Source organism: Embiotoca jacksoni, unplaced genomic scaffold (assembly GCF_022577435.1).
Source record: "Embiotoca jacksoni isolate LCO1_2020_lvr unplaced genomic scaffold, fEmbJac1.0.p SCAF_3, whole genome shotgun sequence".
Classification (NCBI taxonomy): domain Eukaryota; kingdom Metazoa; phylum Chordata; class Actinopteri; family Embiotocidae; genus Embiotoca; species Embiotoca jacksoni.
Genome location: NW_027185381.1, coordinates 9679990 through 9700187, shown reverse-complemented (window position 1 = coordinate 9700187; position 20198 = coordinate 9679990). Strand labels below are relative to the sequence as shown.

The window sequence follows — 20198 nt, the reverse complement described above, 5'->3', positions numbered from 1 at the left end:
TCCTTACTGTGTTGGAATCTAGAGCAAAATCATTTTTTGTTTTTGAACACTCTACCATAGACCATTTATCATCTCTAATATTATGCTCTCCCATTAACAAGAAAATGGCCAAAAAAAACGATAATGAAGATAAACGTAGTTTTTATTTTTATGACTTTTTTATGCTAAGTGCCATGAAGAAAAAATGATGAATTACCTACAGCCATAATAATGTAAGAAGCACATAAAAGTGTCCACAGTAAATTGCACACCTAAAATGAATTATGGATAGAAGGACAGAAAGTGTAGTTATAAGAAAATGAGGAAAAAAAACAACAAAAAAAAAACATTTCTATTTTCTGGCAAAGATTTCAATATAACTCACTAGGCTTTGTTATCACTATCAACAGTCCAATCCAGGAAGGGTGGTGCATTTCAAGATACGAAGGTCATTTTTGACTTTGTTGGAGTCTCTGAGGAAGCAGTAGATGAGGTCATGACGGTCCACTGAGTTGAGTTCTCCTCGTTTGTAGAAGGAAAAAGCAGAAGAGGGGATCAAACTCTCTGGAGAGATGTAACCCACAGCACACCGAGCACTCCCTCCAGCTTCATCTGAGGTGGACAGAATGAAAGCTTAAGAACTATTCCTTCAAGTACCGCATACAAATAAAATGTGAGTTTTGAGAAGAGACATACTTCATAAATATTATGTAAATTTCCCATAATTGTATTTGATACCCAGCAGGCATTAAAAAATGTACTTGTCCCAGATTGGCAGTGAATACAAAGTCATAAATTCCAACTGTAGTGTGATACGTTACAAACAGCTACATGCATTATACAGCCTTTTGAATGTGTTTCCTTAAACTATATAAATTTTTTTTTAAAAGAGTACCTTTAGATATGACCACAAAGCACATCTAAAAGCTCATGGATCTTTACCTTCTCTGCCACTTTCTCCACTCCATCCCTCAGCTCCTGAACCATATCCATGATTTCCAGTGGCTTGTTGGAGCTGTAGGGGTAGACGTCCTGATTCTGATCCTGAGACATGCTCCAGTAGAGCTGTAACATGGGGTCACTCCAGGCCTCCAGCAGCCTCAGAATCACTTCGGTCAGTTGTTCTCTCTGTCCGTGAAAGAAAATCACTTGGTGGTCAAGAGCTTCATTCCAGGCGCCGTGTAAAATGACCTTGCTATTATTTCTGACAAAATACAGGGATGTCACTTATGTGCAGGCAAAGCCAAAACCATATGTATGGAATATTTACAACATGAACACTCACTCCTAGTCTTTGTGCATTCTCTTTGTCATCTGGTGTTTGGATATCATATGTGTGGCACCTCCGTTTTCCTACCAGGTTCTTGTTAGGAAATAAATATTGCCCCTGAGCCGCCAGAAACAAAACACGCAGTTGATGTCAGAGCTTGAAAAGTAGTCGACTCAAATGAGGGTGATTGATGATGAATGAATGGCAGACAAAGGGTGATGGATGATCGATGTCAAGCATGGATAAAAAAACACTTACAAATTTAGAGTGCAGGTCACTGGAGATGCCATGCATTCTTGAAGACTGTTGTATGACCCTGTCAAAGAGATCTGCCAGCGAAGGGACGCGGCGTCCAGCCTGCCCATAAGCACAGATGGGGACAGTGCCAGCCATCTTAGAAGGGTCCAGGTAAATCAGTACAAAAACAGCAAACCAAACTGATGGGGGGAAAAAACAAAACAATTTAGGTCACCGAAAATCACAACATGACTTTAAAACGTTTCATTTGTGTTTGCGATCTTAACTTTTTCCATGGTCCCTTTCTTGTAGTGAGAACCAGATAATGTGTAGAGCTCTTTTGCCACCAGAGTTACTCTGGCAGAGGCTAACATACACAATGATGACGTAGCTGATAAAAGAAAATGTTTTTTAGAGGATCAAATTGGATTTTTCTGTGCACGTCATATGCTTCGCCGAGTTAACCGCTTAGCTGAGAGCAGACAAAACTAACCCAGGCGGAAAAGGTGCTACACACAGTGGACAACTGGCTCAGACAATTTGCCAAATTAAAGTAATAAACATTAATTTATGAAGCAAAAAAAACCTTTCATTTCATTAAAAAAAAAAAAAAAAAAAAAAAAAAAGAAGCAGCCTTTTCAACTGATTACATGCAGCTTTATATAGAAATGACACATTTCTCATGATTAAGCATCACATCACATTACAAGTGGGATATTGTTATTATTCTATATAAAATAATATGCAATTCAACCATCTCAGAGGGAACACAAACTCAAACATTTAAGATAATCAGCACTCACTAGTGCAACAAACAATATTTAAGCATTTACTTTTTTTGTTCATCATGTGTGACGAGTTCAACACCAAAATGAATAATACATTTTAAACAACGTGCTAAACACGCCCATCGTTCGTCAACCCTGGTGTGGTCTGACGTGCTCGGTGGTGTCAAGTCATACATATTAAGGGAAAAAAAACCTAGAAGACCTACATATTGCTCTTTGCTGTATAAGGAATTTTATTTTGTGCTTACTAAATGAATTAATATACTGGTCCATAACAAGGCCATGAAGTATGGAAAGCAAAAGTGTTAAACATCAAAAAAATACCCAGGAAAGTAGTTTTAAAAGGACAAATGTTTTATTGTCATCTTTTTCACAAAATATATACACACAAAAGATGCCATAAATACACTATTATCCTCATAGAAAATATAATTACTATCATTTTACATTTATTCATATTATATACAGGTTTGAGTGCATCAAATTACTGTGTGCTAAGAAGCAGAAATGAGACAAGAGTTGCTGATGGGAGCAAAGGGTGTTGTCCGAGTCCAGCTCTGTTCTTATATTCATTTATCTTTCTTTACAGATGTCCTTTACACTCCAATGCATTCTCTCTATCTCAATATTCCTCCTTGACGATGTCCTAAATCGTTGCCCTTTTAAATGAGGAATGGTTAAGACATTCGTCCTGATCTGACTCTTACACTTCCAAACGCAGATCGCAGTTTTTCAAATGTCCATTCAACATCTGTGGCGCTTCCACTTGCGAATGGCCCCCGCAATGTTTGCATCTTTTCTGTGCCAAGGGAAGACGAGAGTGAGAGCGAGGGCGCCGTCCGGCTGCGCAGAACCAGTCAGCACGTAAAGCTGTGACCGGCCGGGACGCACGAGGCCGCTGGCACAGCTGAGGTTGATGAGGAACCACTGCTGGAGGAGATGTCTGGTGTCGTAAGGCAACAGAGGCCCCTGACGGATAAACTCCACCCGGCCGTCAATCTCAAATTCCGGCTCTCCCGTCGGGTGGCGAAGACGATGAAGTTTGGCTGTCACCGCTGCGGAGAAGAGAAATCAATATTATTACCTGGAAAATTGACTGTGGTGACACAGAAAAAAAACGAAACGACACGCATTAAATCACCACCGTTTTCCGCAAGGATTTTTAAAACTTACCAAAGTCGTGGTGAAAAATAGCATCCAAGACCGTTTTCATTGCAGGAGCCTCCTCCAAAGAGGGACAGGCTTGGCAGGCAGGTTTGGGTAGGACTGTGACAAAAAAAAATTAAAATAAATAACCATAATTTAATAAAATTAAAAGAAACCTAAGGGAGCAAGCACATGCTCATCTAGTCCGCCAATGGGATGACAAACATTTAAGTAAAGCAACATTTTTTTTTTAATAATTAGAGGTCATTACCTTTAGCAAGGTCGTTAAATTTTGCATGGGGAGAAAGGCACATGTCTTCCTCAGCAGGGAAGCGATCACAGTCAAGTGCCTCAGGCCACAGGTGTCCCTGGCAGGCAAGCACCGGGGCACAGCTGTCCCTCACGGCCACACACAGACTCCGGCAAGGCTGGAAGAATCTGAAGAAAAGAGAGACCAAAACGGTGAGCAAATATTCCTGCCATCGTGATGAATATATAGATCAAAACAAAAAGGTTGTGTTTTATAAACTTTTGGAGGGTATTTCATTTAGAAAGAACAAACAATAATAATAATAATAATAATAATAATAATAATAATAATAATAATAATAATAATAAAAAACCTTACGTGTCAAGACAGACTGGGGCAATGAGGGAGCAGAGGAAGGCCTGGGCTTGAGGGTGGCAGCCGGTCTGCAGCAGGGGCTTCCAGTCCTCTGAGCGTGGCACCACCTCGCCCTCCAGGTTACTGTGGCCCAAAAAGTTGGGCAGCCGCATCTCTGAGTATCCGACATCTTTGCAGATGTTCATCTGGTTGGGGATGGCGACGCAACGAGTGGACTGACCCATGTCAAATGCCAGCAAAGGACACGCCGTAGCCAGGAGCGCCACAGTGAGGAACACAGCCATACTGAGAGGTTCGCAAAAAAAAAAAATCCTGAGAGTCCACAGGGTGAAGGAGCTTTTCCTGGAGGTTGCTCGATGTCGGTCGGCCGTCGTTAGATGGCTAGTCGACTGATGCGGCCGGCTTTATATACAGCGAGGTCGGCCAGCCCCGTCAGTCTGCAAGTCTGTTATCAACTACCTATCAAAGACGCAGAGACGATGTGTTTGGAGACAACGGCTTGTTTTGTGATGACCGCAGACAGAGGAGGTGGGGGGGGGGGGGGCAATAAGCTGATGTAGGGTGTGTGGGCTGGGACTCTTGGTCTTTAAAGTATACAATACTGGGCTGACGAGGACACAACCTTTGGTGTGTTTCCACAATCAAAATCAAAATGAATGATGTGTCTTAAATGTTGTTTTGCCCCCCCCCCCCCCCCCCCAGCTTTGAGCATAATAAGTGAAAAATAACACAATCCTACTTTTTATTTTGCATTAGTATATGTAAAACCAACCAGATCGAATAAAGAGCCTTTGTTTTGCATCTCTTAAAAGTTCTTTTAGAAAATCGGAGGTTTCAGTAGACAGACAGGGAGTCTCCTTCATACCGCCAGCCTCTTTCATGTGTGCCTGCTTCCTAATTGGAGTGTTTCATCAGCAGAGCCTCCAGTTCTCATTAGCAAAGCAGCGTCTCTTCTGGCCCACCTGGCTTTGATGTGCCAATAACACAAACTCAGATCCACATGCAAAATACTTTCAGGTCACCTCTTGTCCTTACGTTTAATGCAACAGCAGAGACGACCATGTTATGCATGTGCATATGCACGTTACTCGTGTGACCAGACGTTCCCCATGAACAAGATCTGTGTTATACAGTAGGAATCGAGGTGTCATTTCCAGAACAAATATAGCCTTAAAAAAAAAAAAAAAAAAAAAAAAAAGTATATAAAACGGTGTAGGAGAGGAAAACCACCTTGAGACAATATATTATAGACTTCTTTGTGCTTTGAATACGTTGTATTTTATGCTATGAACAAGAAAGCAACATGCAACATCTGCTGTCAATCAAAGTGAAAACATGCCAACATCCCATTGAAGAGACCAGAGATCTCATCCTGAGATTACATTACATTACATTTCATTTCGCTGACGCGTTTATCCAAAGCGACTTACAATGAGTAAGTGAGATGCAGACCAAAGGCTCAGACACTCATTTGTCTCGTTCTTTCAGTCTCATGTATTTAAGAACCACATGAAAGCATTATCGTATTTGTTTGGATGTCGCCTGTCTCCACATTTAGATGCTTATCTGAGCCTGATGGCACTGGGCCTTTTGAGGACTTTCCCTCATGAATCAGAGGGCTCTATCCCACACTGCCTACGGTCATTGGAGGTTCAGATATGACATCACGATTGTCCGTACTCTCATTTCTGTGGCTGCATACCAGCAATGTCTGAAACGAAGACAATGCACATGCAACCAGCCAGAACCCTCCAACCAGCGGCCCCAGCTAAGCCAACTTTCTTGCAGCCTGATCTGATGAGCGCAGGCTGGTTCCAGTTCGGGTAGACGAGCGCAGCCCCCGTAAGAGGGGACTAACTGGGCAATTAGAGTCACGGACCAATTTGGGAGAACAATAGGTCCACACATTTAACAAGCTCCCCCTGCCAGGAGCCCAGCAGGGGTCTGTTGTTAGGCCTAATGGCTGCCGTGTAGACACCATGTCTGTCCTGATAATGAGTTGCCTGCCCCTACCTCAGTTTATGAGGTGATAGTGTAGTTGAGCACCTGCCTGCATGTAGACAGTCCAGCCTACAAAATTATCCTCGAAAACCGACGACGACTGTATCTTACTGCACCCGAGACCAAAACAATACTAAACTACACTACTCGAGAGGTTCGAAGTCATCATATTTGCTGGATTTTATTGTTTAGGTTTATTTTTTTGCCAAAAGCGCCATTTTTTAAAAATCACCACATTGTCAGTCTGTTTCTCGATCGCCTCAACAACACACTGATAGTTTTGGGACTTTGCAATTCATCCCCATGATTTAGAAAATCATTGCTGAAACTGAAAAAGATCTTGTTTTTACAGAGAAAATTCAAAATCTGGTTCAGAGCCGTAGTTCTGACAAGACAACAAAACAAAAGCCACTCAAAAATAGAATAGTTGGCAAACGCCAGTTAAGATAGCTCGAAGCTACGACTGAAAGAGCAACATGAAAGGTGATTTAACTGTGGTTTATCACACCTGAGTTCAATTTCTGGAGCCACACCCAGGCCTGATTACTGCCACACCTGTTCTCAATCAAGAAATCATTTAAATAGGACCTGCCTGACAAAGTGAAGTAGACCAAAAGATCCTCAAAAGCTAGACATCATGCTGAGATCCAAAGAAATTCAGGAACAAATGAGAAAGAAAGTAATTGAGATCTATCAGTCTGGAAAAGGTTATAAAGCCATTTCTAAAGCTTTGGGACTCCAGCGAACCACAGTGAGAGCCATTATCCACAAATGGAGAAAACATGGAACAGTGGTGAACCTTCCCAGGAGTGGCCGGCCGACCAAAATTACCCCAAGAGAGCAGCGACGACTCATCCGAGAGGTCACAAAAGACCCCACGACAACATCCAAAGAACTGCAGGCCTCACCTGCCTCAGTTAAGGTCAGTGTTCATGACTCCACCATAAGAAAGAGACTCGGCAAAAATGGCCCACATGGCAAAGTTCCAAGACGAAAACCACCGCTGAGCAAAAAGAACATGAAGGCTCGTCTCATTTTTGCCAGAAAACATCTTGATGATCCCCGAGACTTTTGGGAAAATACTCTGTGGACTGACGAGACAAAAGTTGAACTTTTTGGAAGGTGTGTGTCCCATTACATCTGGCGTAAAAGTAACACCGCATTTCAGAACAAGAACATCATACCAACAGTAAAATATGGTGGTGGTGGTAGTGTGATGGTCTGGGGCTGTTTTGCTGCTTCAGGACCTGGAAGACTCGCTGTGATAAATGGAGCCATGAATTCTACCGTCTACCAAAAAAAAAATCCTGAAGGAGAATGTCCGGCCGTCTGTTCGTGACCTCAAGCTGAAGCCAACTTGGGTTCTGCAGCAGGACAATGATCCAAAACACACCAGCAAGTCCACCTCTGAATGGCTGAAGAAAAACAAAATGAAGACTTTGGAGTGGCCTAGTCAAAGTCCTGACCTGAATCCTATTGAGATGCTGTGGCATGACCTTTTAAAAAGGTGGTTGGTGCTGGAAAACCCTCCAATGTGGCTGAATTACAACAACTCTGTAAAGATGAGTGGACCAAAACTCCTCCACAGCTGTAAAAGACTCATCGCAAGTTATCGCAAACGCTTGATTGCAGTTGTTGCTTCAAACACTTTTTCACACAGGGCCATGTGAGTTTGGATTTTCTTTCTCCCTTAATAATAAAACCCTTCATTTAAAAACGGCATTTTGTGTTTACTTGTTATCTTTGACGAATATTTAAATTTGTTTGATGATCTGAAACATTTAAGTGTGACAAACATGCAAAACAATAGGAAATCAGGAAGGGGACAAACACTTTTTCACACCACTGTACATCAAAGACAGCGGAGTGTGTGTGTGTTTTTGGGGGGTGGGGTGCTAGCTGGGCTCCCTCACACCACAGCAAACTCGGATAAAAGCAGTCTCCTCCACACACTCAAGACATTCATTCCCCCCCCCCCCCCCGTCAGTCCCTGTGCAGGCTGTCAATAGCACTCAATTGTCACATCCAGTCTCCAGGCCTTATGCGCAGACGCTGCCACGCAGACACCTTGCCCCCCCCCCCCTCCCGGATTCTGCAGACATTTGTGGAACGTAACACGCTCAACATGCGGAGTTCAAATGGTAAAATGTTGTCTTGTATGTAATTTCTCTTTCTCAACAAAGAGCTGACGCCAAAGCACTGGTGATATTTCCGCAGTTAAAAATTGGGTCAATGCCATTCAAATCATTTCAGTAGCATTAATGTGCAGTCTTGGTATATGAATAGAGTAGGACTGCTATGACGCAATAATTTACCCATAATATGTAAAAAAAAATCGTATGCCTAGGCAAGCATGTTAACTTAACAATGACAGGACACAAATAACTGTGCAGTGCACACGAGCGTCATCTTTATTTCTAACTCCAAAAGGACCTACGTTTGAAACAACCTTTTTCTCTATCCAATGCAATTCAGTTCAGAGCTACAACTCACTTTCAAAACAGTCAACACAGAAACAAGCCAAGGAAATATGAAGTGAAAAAAGAAACCTAGAGCATGATGAGACTGTCCGGTTGACTTAAGTTGAGGTACGCCATCGACGATTACATCTTCTTATGCACTCTTTTGCTTCTCTGCAACTCTGTGGAAGTTCAAAAAAGGAGACGGGTTCATTTTTAGCTGATGGTCTCGGCAGTTATTTTGGATTGATGCAAAAACAGATGAATTTTTACAATAATACAACTACATTCAAAGCTGATAATTATAGTCCTATCTGTCTAATCCAACATTGATACATTTAGCTTTTAGTCAAAATGACGAATTAAATGGGTTACACTACAGAATCTGAGTCATCAGTTTACATACTTCTGAGAGTCTATTAGAGGAGGGGGGGGGGTCGCAGCCCAGATAGGCCCCGTTGATGTAACAGTACTGCAGTAGAGTCCTGAAGCATGGATCCTGGAGATAAATCAAGAGTATTTGACAGAGTGTATTTCGTTAACTATTAGTGTGAACGAAAACAAATATCTTACAAAACCAAGGATTACAAAAGTGTTTTGTCACTCACCATGATGAGAATGTGGGGGTTTCCAACAATTAAGAGCAGAGCTTTGGGACGAGTGATGGCCACATTGAAGCGTTTCGGGTTGGCCAGAAAGCCAAGCACATTCTGCAGATCGTCACTGTGTACGGATTCATTAGAGCGTACCTATATTATAAAAAAAACATTTTACGATTTTGGTAGGTATCCTCTAAATCGTTAGAGAAAAAAATCATATTTTTCCCTAGATTCCAACACAACTTTGTGTGCAGGTAAACCACAGCTGTCCCACCACTCTTAAACTTATACAAAACACTAATAACACCGCCTTCGGGATTTATTCAATTTTCACCACATCTGGCACAAAGCAAAACTGGACTGAGCCAGAGAGATTTAAGTCGATGGAACGCATTACAAAATATTTGCTACATTTCTGGACAGAATGTGGGCTCGATAAAATAGACGCTATCTTGGATCTTTCATTTGGAAGAAGGTAAATTCGGATATTTCTAACTTCCATTACCCAGAGTCTGTTTTTGCCTACCGTACACATGATGATGACCAAGAACTCTTGTCCCTGGAACTCCTCCACTGAGCCCACTTTGATGTCAGACAGGCCCACCTTTGCCAGCAGCATTCGAATCTTCTCACACTGGAGAGAAACAGTAAAGCAAGGACACTTTAGGGAGAGCATTATGTATAGCTGGTCACTTAAAAGCCATTCACGCTGCCTTGAAACTTAATTTTAAATTAGACTGAATTTATTTTTATTACTTCTGATGAGGTGGAAAAAGAAAACGTAAAGGGGGCAGTCATACTTGTTTCCTGTAGGGGGCAATAATGCCAATGTCAGAGGCATCCACCGGGTTGTAGAGCTTCTTTGCCAGCTGCGAGCAGTAGAGCATGACCTGCACAGCTTCCACAGGGTTGAACCATGATGGGTTGTTACCTTCCCTCATTTCTGTGCCCTAGAGCAGAGCACAATCACTGAAATAAACATGGCATCTAAATATCCCAGAAACAAGAAAACTACATTCTAATTATAATCCCAGCAAAAGTCAGATTAGACTGTACAGATGTACCCAGGAAATTGGCAGTTTTGAGTAGATGCATACTCGTGTAAACACACTCATTCGTCAGTAGATCAGACAAGCAAGAGCACAGGTGTATTTCTTTTAAGTCTTCATTACCCTGACACCGTGAAAAAGGAGAGGGAAGCCTTTTTTGGGCAGGTTTTTCCACTGGCAGAGGGAGTCCACGATATCCTTGGGGGCTTTAAAACAAAGTTCCCCTTGATAGAAGAGTTTGGAAGGCAGCGCGATCAAGGCCTCGTGAGAACGATAGTTGTAGATCAGCTTGGTCACCTGTTGTGGTAAAAGAAACAAAAACAGCTTTACAATCATTATACAAGTAAATCTCAAATACATTCCTCTTAAAAAAAAAAAAAAAAAGATAGGCAAGTAACTAGTATGAACAATGGCACTAAAATACATTATACCAAGGTACAATGATAATAAAAATAGGTAAATATGCTATAAATGGCATCAGGCACCATATAGCACAGCGTCCACACAGCATGTGAAACTTTTTATTGTTTTTCATTAACATTAATGAGATGATTACTCATTTACTCAGTTGCAAAGAACAACTTCAATTTGGGTAAAACAACATAAATGTTTGTATGCAGTGCACTAACCAGCTTAGGGTTGTAGCCCCAGTCCTGTCTCGAGTACAGAGGGTTTACCATCAGCCTCTCCAACAAAGATACCCCGAGACCAAAGGAAGCGGCAAGCTTAGACTTCACGATTGGACCCAACTGACAGGGGTCTCCAGCGAGCACTATCTAAACAAGCAAAGACAGAAATGTCATAATTATTCAATAAAGCTACGCTCAGGCCAGTTATCACTGAACATGGCTCACTGTTTTCTGTTTTTCTATAAAAATGCAACATGTTTTAAAAAGGTGTTTAACTGGTTCACTAACTACACAAAAATATGTCGGGACTCAGTTCAGGAGCCTGACTGCAAGTAAAACTAGTAAAAAAATTTTTTTTTTTTTTTTTTTAAACAATACACAGAATAACAATTTTAAGATAAAGGAATAAATGTACAATTTGGTTGATAGTTGAGGTGTTGTTGCTCTTATGCATCCACACCAGAAACATGGCGGACGTAAATTACATCCGTTATACTAACGTGGGATCACTGTTGGACAGCAAAAGAGTCAAACAGCCTGGATAATAAACTCTAAGGTCGGAATTAAGTCAGTGCAAGTGCATTTGTGCTGACCTGTCCATTTCTCTCTGACACAAAGCTCATGGGGATCAGGGACTCTGGCTCTGTGGCCTGTCCGGCTTCATCCAGGAAAACATGGGTAAAATGTCCCACTCTGAGGGAAAACAAATCCACAGTTAGAAAGCCAAGACTTAAGTGGAAGAAAAACAGTTTACCTCTGCAGCCCAGTTCTTACTGAAGTCCTAAGTTATGGAACATGCCGGCGCTGGAGCAGGTGCTGACCACAATCCTGTGGAAAGCAGCATGACGGATGTTCTCTCCCGCCCTCGAGTACGGCCTCAGCACTTCTGGAATCAACTAGGGGGGAACAGTCACGCCAATGTGGCACCAAACATAGAATCCAGACGATTAAGCAAAGTAAGAGACAGAAGCAGAGCAAGCATGTTGGTGAATGGAAGTGGGATCTGAACAGACCTTACTGCACACAGGTGCCAGAATAATTATCCTTTAAATCATACGGAAGTGAGACGTTTGCAGTCAAAGAGAATTCACAGTGAGCTTCTCTGCCCTGATGCTGCTCAGTACCTCGTTCTGCCTGCAGGATGCATTGACGCGGGCCATACTCGCAGCATGCAGGTAGCCGCTGTTATGTAGGCGAAAGCAGACGAGGTCAGCAGCACTGTTGGAGGGAGTACATACGAGTACTCGACTGTTGGGCAGAAAGTGGTAAACCTGGAGGTGGAAAGACTTTGTAACGTCACATGAGCAAGGAAACTAAGACGTGGTCATTGATTTTAGTTTGTTTTTTTTCTAAATCAGTGCCACTTCCAAGACTTGCAATGAAATCAGCCCCTGATTAGGAAGTATATTCTATAGTGCTTGTGTGTGAGCACCTGCAGTATGGCCTCTATAAGAGTGATGGTCTTTCCGGTGCCCGGAGGTCCAAACAGCACATAAGGAATGGGCCGACACTCTCCTGCCACCATCCTCTTCACGGCCTCTCTCTGAGGGGGGTTTAGCTCTGGGTTAAATAAGTGCCCTTTGCTTGGGATGGGTTTGGACCATCTACCATCTAGAAGCAATTACACATTTGTTACTGAGGCTCTTAATGTTCTCTGATACAAACAGGTAAAGTAGGTACGAAACTGAAAATCAACGACGCGGACCTTTAGTCTGTGTGGCCTTGGACTTCATGTCGATCGAAATGTTTGATCCCCTTTCATTTTCAGTGCCTGGAGCCTGGGGTTCAAATACATTTGCACTTGATTCAAACTTGATTTAATGCACTGACATCAAATTTGTTTTTCCTTCAACTTTTTTTTCATATTTCACCTCCGTTTTGATATGATCAAGGTCCTCTATCCATTGCCCCGTCCACTGAGGGCTCTGAAGTTTCACCGTGGAGGGGAAGAGAACTACGCAACAGCACAAAAGTTACAAATGTCAGACTGATAAGACAAACTTTTAAAGCTAAGCAACATAAAAGCTTGTATGAATCGGTGATGTTCTAAAATATGAATACAAATCAATTCAATTCAATTTTATTTATATAGCGCCAAATCACAACACAGGTTATTTCATGGCACTTTGCACATTAAAATCCTTACAGCAAGACATCAGTGATGTCATTCTCTAATTGGGAAGTAGTTGGTGACTGTGCAGACTTATTAAACTTGTAAATATCAGTGATTTTGTCTTCTAAACGGTGTATCTATATAAAAAAAAAAACTCAATCGTGAATGTTTTTTTTTAACATTTAAACATGTTTAATATTTGTTTTGTCAATGTTCACTTTCTGCAAATGGATCAACTGTGATGTAAGAAAAATGTTAGACTTGTATGGCAATAAAGTATCATCACATTCATGAGATAAAAGGCACATTTTTGTGATATATCACTATAAAATGTGATATTTAACTCATTGCTGCTCTGTCTTTCCCTCCTGTGGGTGACACAAGAGGTGAAGAAAGAAACAAACAGCACCCTCTGGTGCCAACATTGTGTCAGTGTGATTGTGTTTTGCATCTAAAACAAAGACCACCAAATGTTTTCTCTTTTCTTAGAGTTGAAGCTCTACTATCATTTGCTTTCTTTAAAAAAAATCTTGTTATTTATAATGATTCTATTAATAATTATTTACTATTTCAGAATAAATTATACAAATTTGTTTAAGAAAACTATAAACATGTCTGGAAATTAAAATGGATTATTTTAAGTTGGTTTCACAAAAAACAATGAGAGACAGGACTTCACTTTGAACTAATTCTGTGTTTCACTCTGAACTTTTTGAACGTTGGTCCAAAAAAACTCCAAAAAACAGTCAGTACAAAGGCTCGGGTGACCGAAATACAACTCAATCTAATTTTAGTGTAGTGTGACCCTCACTGCTGTCATCAGGTCACCTCAGCTGTCATCTTTCAGACAACAGTAGTCGTAGTCAGCAAAGTTATTGTTGGAGGCTAGCACAAAAAAATGGCATATTTAAAACTAGACACTCCAGAGACACACAAGACCCGTCTGCTTACTTTGCAAAGAAACAGTGGCTACAGTGAATAGTGGTGAAGCCACACAAAACCTTTACGAGCACGTCCTTTTTGAACAGACCGTCCTGTAAGCAAAGAGGCAGCAACCACAAAACTGAAGCCACTCAAATCTTGAAATCGTCACTATGTGCCTGGTCATCACACCATCTGTGTCCTGGCTTACACACTTGGTAGCACGATGAAGGTTTGTTCTCAAAAGGTTTCAGGAGGTAAATGTCAACCTTTATGAATCTATAATGGAATCTATAATCTACTTTTATTATAATACCCATACTGCATGTGATGGGATATTACTCTCAGATATTACAAAACACCTTCTGTACAGACTTAAAACAGTTCATATAAAACTTACTTTCCCCAAACTGTTTTGTCTGGTCAATTGCCATGTGACACCGCCTCATGGTCAACCTGATAATGCAAGCAGTAAAAACATTATTAGCACCCTGAAGCGGAGCAGCTATGATACAATGTGTTCAGGTGAATTATGAATGCATTATCTTTCTTACCATAAACCCAATCCGAGAAGGATTTTTCTCACCTGTTGTAAGGGAACTCAACATCAAGCGGCTCTCCGAGGTAGCTGCTCTGGAAGTCCGAGTTCACCCTCAAGCTCACGACCTCATCATTGATCTTTGTGTCGCAACAGAGCATTAGATGAAATCTACATTTAGACACAGCATTGTGTTTGAAAAAGTGCTTCTTCAGAGTATCAAATATCTCCATACCTCTGCGACATAACTAACATACTCCATCACAACACCATCCCTCAGTGGTTTCTTCAGTACTATTCTGTCCCCTGTGGAGGAAGCTTGTGAAAACTCTGCTTGTGTTAAAAAAAAAAAAAACTTAAAACATGAACCTTCACAATAATTTGGCCATGATGACAAACATCTACGGCCACCTCACCTATATTGAGAGAGGGTCTGCCTTCGGCCAAGCCGAGCACCTCGAGGTGCAGGTGGACAGCTCCTTTCCTGAGAAGGGCTCCATTGATTGTGAACTCCCTCATTTCCCTTTCTGCATGCAGCTCTTCCAGCCAGAGGAGGGCGGAGAAACGGGATTGCATGTTGGATGGTGACAGAACCTGAGTATGCACGCACACGCACACGCACACGCACACACACACACACACACACACGATATCTTAATTTACCTATTTTCTTCTTTTCCTTTCTTTCTCACAAACGATGACATAAGACACAGAACAGCAGCCACCTGCTCTAGTAACGAGCCAACCGCTGTTCTCTGACTATACAGTAAATTGTAGACCACTAACAAATGATTCGACTAAGATTCAATCCTTGGTTAGGATCTAACCTCTGCTGTTGTTTTGGCGATCCAAAAAGCATATATTCATGACAGATTAATATTGGTAATCGTGAAAACAAGTACTCCAATGAACCATTCATCAAAACATCTACTGACAGGCAACCCTAAACCATTTAATTCATTATCAGCTAAGCTTGATCGTTAGCAAGCTCACCTCTCCAAGGCATGGCTGAACCGCCAGCACGTCGTTCTGTGCCTCCACACAGTCTCTTAGAACGTGAGGCACCGGATATCTGGGCAGGAAGTTTGGTAGCTGTCGTCTTAGAAGCCTACAAGTTGGAAAGTCAGTCTGAAGTCAAAAATAACATAATTCATAGTTTATAAATAACCTTAGTTTCAGAGATGCAAAACAATATTGCTCACTGAAGCAACTCAAACTATAATATTTAAAAGGCAGGCTGGGAAAAGCAAGAGGAATGAGACTTATGTTTGTACTACTCAATTATATATTATCATCATTATATCATCAACTTTTATGTTAGTGTAACTGCACACAAAGGAAGTGGTAATGATCAGTGTAGCTGCAAGACAGGCAGGCACTTCATTTCAATCTTGGCGCCGTTTCTTAAAAATCAATGAATTCAGTTGTTTTGGTACCTCGGTGATTCTTTTGGAGCAGACACAGTGATCGCCCGAGATGGTATTGACATTGAACGAACATCTTTGGGACTGTAGGGTGCAGAGGGCTGCAGCAGGTTCTCATCCTCAGTGCTCCCATTGACCTCCAGGCGCCTCCCAATGGTGAAAGAAGAGAAGTGCAGCAGGAGCAGCTCAGCACAGCAGCCCAGGCTCCTGAATACATTCCAAAACATAAAATCCAGCTAAGCAGACAACATACAAACAAAAGCCTCACAAAGACAGAGCTGGATAAGCAGGTAGCCAAGACGGAGATTTTGCATTTATCTTTTTTTATTATATTACTCAACAGCTGATTCTGTTATTTATACTATTGCCACTACAAAAGCTTTAAAGACATAACTTACTTTGTTTGGCAGGCTACTGCAACAGACAGCCTCCCTCCTGGTGAAATATCCACCTCTCTTTCCACTCTTCTTACACCAGGAGGATGGATAGTCTCCGTCTGCATCTCACCTTTCTCTTTTTCTACCTCCTTTGCATCGCTGACTTGTTTCTCTGGGGACTCAGAGCTGTCTTTGTGCGATGCTTGTTGGTTCTGGCTGAGCGGTGTGGTTCCACTGACTGGAACCAGGGTAAACTGTTCTTCTGAATCCCAGCCAGCAAAGTCAAAGTACTTCAACCTGTGGGTCTCTGAACCTTTATTTCTGTTACAGGAGAAAGATGAAGAATGTACAGAACAGTATATTGTATACAGTAGCAATGTGCTTCGCAGCAGGTGCTCTATAGTCTCTTTATTTCTCTCAGATTTAAGGGATTTAATGAAGGTTGCAAAGAAAAAACGGTTCTTGGAAAATGTCCAATCCTAATTATAAGAGCGAAACTTGTAAAGAAGTTCCAATGTTTTAATGTACTTTCACACATGTTCTCTCTATTGGATGAACTCACTGTATCCAGATCACCAGCTGTCTGCTCTCGCCAATCATTACATCACCAAACTGGCCATAGTCCGTTACTTCCAGCCCTCCTTTGTTTTTCAAGATGCTCTGGAGTCCAGCCCCGAGGAGAGGTTTAGCAGAAGGCTTCAGACTGCAAATGGAAAAACAAAAACTTCAAACTGACAGAATGTGGAAAAGACTACACTTCTGAAGATAAAGATATACGAGGGTTTACCAATAAGGTCCAAGACTGTTCCTGTTGGGAGCGAGCGATGCACAGCACCGTGACGTGACGTGCACAGAGAAGGAGGGTATAGCCCTGATGCGTTTCAAATTCTGTCACTTGATCAAAAGCAGCAAAGAACTACGCACGTTATTGTGAGCGCTGGTCTGTGTGCACGGGGATTTCTCCGTGGACATGACCCGAGAGCACACATCCAAGTTTGAGTCAAACTCTGGAGATCAGCCACTAAGATCCTCACAATGCTTTAAGAAGCAATGAAGCAATAAGCCTGGAGATGTGTTTTGAGTGATGGAACGTCTCTGTCCAAAACCCCAAAAAAGGAGCATCAGGTCAAGCGCGCAACCAGCGGGGGGTTTCCTTTCACATTCACGGGGTCGAGCATGGCAAATTCATCACTCCAGAGTCAGACTGTCAACACCGACCTCTACTGTAATGTTTTAAGATGTCTGGTGGGAAAACATTCGGTGCTAAAGACCTGAACTTTGGCACTTGCATTCCCCAAGATGACAACACGCACAGTGAAAATTCACAAGTGTTTTGCCAACAATAACACAATCATCACGCACCACCACCCTGGCTTGTTAGACTTGGCTTCCTGCTGTTTCTTTCTGTTCCACAATAATTAGTCACAAACTCTGCTCAAGTTTCAGTTGTGTAAAACAACGCAGTCGTACCGCTGTCACAAAAGCATGCGTAACTCAGGTGCTGATTTTGATCGAAACTTGAACGACTTCCTCAGAAAGATTATAGCCCTTCTGTGCTGCGTGCTTGTCACGATGTTGTGCACTTATCGCGTGCAAATAGGAGCTGTCTCGGAACTTATTGATCCACCCTCAGAGATGGTTAGTCGATTCAGTCGCCTATCAAACAAAAATTGCAAAAAAACAAATCCACAAAATATCACATGCTGCAATACTTCTGACAGTTCACAGGCCAAGCAATGAGTCACAAAAGCAATTCGAACATTTATTGATCGTAAAGATAATTGTTAATGGCATATTCCAAGACTGTGATTAATACCTTTGGACGCAAGGTGCCATGCAAAGGGCCCTCCAACAGTAGAAGGACTGACTGCTCTCCACTATTACCAAGTTGACCAGGTGGCCTGGCAAAGGCTTGTAGTTAGCAGGCAGCAGCAGAGAGTCCAGGCTGAAGAAAACACTGTCCTCCACTACTCCATTGTTCCCATACATGCTGCTCACACACACCTGGAGGAGAGAGGAATGAAAGAGGTCATTCTATTTACAGCTAAACAAGGTTTTCCAACATACAGACATTTGACCTTTTAAATAGCGAGAACTATTAAATAGACGTCTTTATAATGAGCATTTATATTCTAAATCAATAATACAATTACCTGGTTTAGACGGCTGTAGCGTAACGGGGCCACAGAATGAGCCTGAGTGGTCCACTTGGTAGGGTTGATAAAATATTTTGCTTGGACCCAGTCTCCTTTCATTGGCTCATAGCCTATGAGAAAGAAGAGAAAACACAAAGCATGCCAACAGGCAGGACCGTTGTCATCAGGCTTCAGAAAATTGGCGGTGAATTTGTTTGTGGCTGTACGTTTGTTGAATCTACTCTTAGGCTGAGAGCTAACCAAACATCATCTGTAAAGATAGAAGTGGTTCATAAATTGGTAGAAAATGGTGCCTGGGGCTTAGTGGCTGGTGTGGGTGCAGGCAAATGAGTACGTTTAAGCAGAACATCACACGATAAACATTTTAGCATTTGAAGTGGTGCGAGTAAAAGCACCTTCCCAAAGACTGTAGCGTGCAAAGTATGTGGTCTGATTTATGTAGCCACTATCTCCATCATATGATGTGACTGTGCCAATGAGGGGCCGCAGCTGCATATTGTCAGCTTCCAGGGAGCTTCCTCCGTCATCCTCCCAAACAGCTGCACTCTTCTCCACCTGAATGTAAAGAAATGAATGGTGCATGTCTGACAAAGGTCAATATAAATGCCTCATTGAAAGGAACAATAAACAAGATCACATAAGACTCAGAAGTCACTAGGGTCACCCCTTAGTGGGATAACAAGACAGTAAAAAGAGACCCACTCAAAACAAGACAACTTGGCAGATAGAAACTAAAATAATAATAATAATAATTGTATGTCTGATTTTGCATTTATGTGGTCACCACAAACATGAAGCAAAGGTCGCTCACCCGGAGAGCTTTCCATCCCCCTTGGGCACTATCTCTTACTGCTATGCAGTTCACCTGGTCCCCCTCTTTCAGTCGAATCCCGCCCAACACCTCACCGCTGGTGAAGTAGATCGCATCGTCTATCATGCCGTAGTCAAGACACAGCTGGGTCACCACGCTGTCCCGCAGGTGGCGAATATCCCCCATATCTGGCCAGCAAAAGAAACACGGACCGAAACTGACACGGTACCAACTGTACATGTGTTTGTAGCAGCCCAACACGGAACGACGGGGATAATTAAGTTGACGTATCTGTGGGAATGTTGTTGTTGTTGTTGTTTTTTTTACCTGGTGTGACCGAGAAATTGCTTTCTCCATCCACGTCTGCTGCCCTCCACAACGGAGAAACCAGCTTGGACAGCATGCACCGCACAGCAGTCAGCATTGTCTGCGAAATGTTAGCTGAAGCAGCGAGTTCCGCTTAAAAAGAAGAGGATAGTGTCGAGGAAGGTAATGGGGAACTATATTTAACGAACAAAGGACAGGTGAGGTTATTATTATTATTATTATTATTATTATTATTTTTTAAATTTACCGTGTTCAACACAAAATATGAAACTGCAGGTCATGTGTTGTGATCGAGCCCGCCTTCTCTCCTCCTCCAGGTCGAAGCTCTGACGCGTTTCGCAGGTACGCGCACGAGCGCGGGAGCGTTTAACCACGGTTATTTCGGAGCGCGAGCTATCGCGGAAAATAGCCCAACCTACCGGAAAGGTGTGCTGCTGCTGCTGCTGCTGCCGCCGAATAGACAGCTCGCAGAAGGGGGTTAAAGGCCCCAGCGCAACAGCAGGCCGCACGGTGCTCCCTCTTTCCCTTGCAGGGGTGTCAAACATACGGCCCGCGAGCCGGATCCGGCCCGCCAAGGGGTCCAGCTCGGCCCGCCGGATGACTTTGCTAAGTGTGAAAATTACAGAAAGACATAAATTGCATTTCTATGAGAAAATGGAGGTTTATGAGTACAAACGTTTTGTTATTTTTTTTTTTTTTTAATCGATCCAGTAATTGCTTCAAAAACAGCGTAAATGGGCTGATGTCTG

General features: G+C 42.3%; 3 protein-coding genes across 3 annotated transcripts; all 3 read right to left on the bottom strand.

Moving 5' to 3' along the window:
- Window positions 1-382: 382 nt before the first annotated feature.
- On the bottom strand, window positions 383-2558 carry LOC138205942 (prolactin-like). The gene is made up of 5 exons (XM_069162327.1): window positions 2540-2558; window positions 1508-1686; window positions 1265-1366; window positions 896-1107; window positions 383-575 (listed from the first exon to the last, which is right to left on the bottom strand). The coding sequence occupies exons 1-5, from the start codon at window positions 2556-2558 to the stop codon at window positions 383-385; spliced, it is 705 nt and encodes a 234-aa protein (XP_069018428.1).
- A 201-nt stretch (window positions 2559-2759) lies between these two features.
- szl (sizzled) lies at window positions 2760-4344 on the bottom strand. Its single transcript, XM_069163425.1, has 4 exons — window positions 4049-4344; window positions 3692-3858; window positions 3448-3540; window positions 2760-3329 (listed from the first exon to the last, which is right to left on the bottom strand). The coding sequence occupies exons 1-4, from the start codon at window positions 4327-4329 to the stop codon at window positions 3019-3021; spliced, it is 852 nt and encodes a 283-aa protein (XP_069019526.1). The 5' UTR covers window positions 4330-4344; the 3' UTR covers window positions 2760-3018.
- Window positions 4345-8428: 4084 nt separating this feature from the next.
- On the bottom strand, window positions 8429-19964 carry mov10l1 (Mov10 like RNA helicase 1). The gene is made up of 27 exons (XM_069163424.1): window positions 19697-19964; window positions 19450-19581; window positions 19123-19310; window positions 18707-18866; window positions 18309-18421; window positions 17972-18159; window positions 16718-16858; window positions 16177-16476; window positions 15791-15985; window positions 15348-15462; window positions 14771-14948; window positions 14590-14684; window positions 14403-14494; window positions 14217-14272; window positions 12654-12736; window positions 12488-12560; window positions 12215-12393; window positions 11907-12053; window positions 11557-11678; window positions 11376-11475; window positions 10783-10929; window positions 10277-10450; window positions 9905-10054; window positions 9631-9738; window positions 9114-9254; window positions 8912-9004; window positions 8429-8687 (listed from the first exon to the last, which is right to left on the bottom strand). Exons 1-27 carry the CDS (start codon window positions 19728-19730, stop codon window positions 8625-8627), a joined length of 3567 nt encoding a protein of 1188 aa, XP_069019525.1. The 5' UTR covers window positions 19731-19964; the 3' UTR covers window positions 8429-8624.
- Window positions 19965-20198: the final 234 nt, after the last annotated feature.

Excerpts from the sequence above, each read along its gene's own strand:
- LOC138205942 (XM_069162327.1), bottom strand. Across the intron at positions 1,367-1,507 it reads GTGACCTGCACTCTAAATTT|GGGCAATATTTATTTCCTAA; the intron begins GTAAGTGTTTTT and ends CTGGCGGCTCAG. Across the intron at positions 1,108-1,264 it reads AGAATGCACAAAGACTAGGA|AGAGAACAACTGACCGAAGT; the intron begins GTGAGTGTTCAT and ends TTTCACGGACAG.
- szl (XM_069163425.1), bottom strand. The coding sequence starts at position 4,329 with ATGGCTGTGTTCCTCACTGTGGCGCTCCTGGCTACGGCGTGTCCTTTG. Across the intron at positions 3,859-4,048 it reads GCCCCAGTCTGTCTTGACAC|ATTCTTCCAGCCTTGCCGGA; the intron begins GTAAGGTTTTTT and ends TCTTTTCTTCAG. Across the intron at positions 3,541-3,691 it reads ATTTAACGACCTTGCTAAAG|TCCTACCCAAACCTGCCTGC; the intron begins GTAATGACCTCT and ends TTTTTGTCACAG.
- mov10l1 (XM_069163424.1), bottom strand. The coding sequence starts at position 19,730 with ATGACCTGCAGTTTCATATTTTGTGTTGAACACG. Across the intron at positions 14,949-15,347 it reads TTCAGCCATGCCTTGGAGAG|GTTCTGTCACCATCCAACAT; the intron begins GTGAGCTTGCTA and ends GTGCATACTCAG. Across the intron at positions 9,255-9,630 it reads TGGTCATCATCATGTGTACG|GTACGCTCTAATGAATCCGT; the intron begins GTAGGCAAAAAC and ends TTTATAATATAG.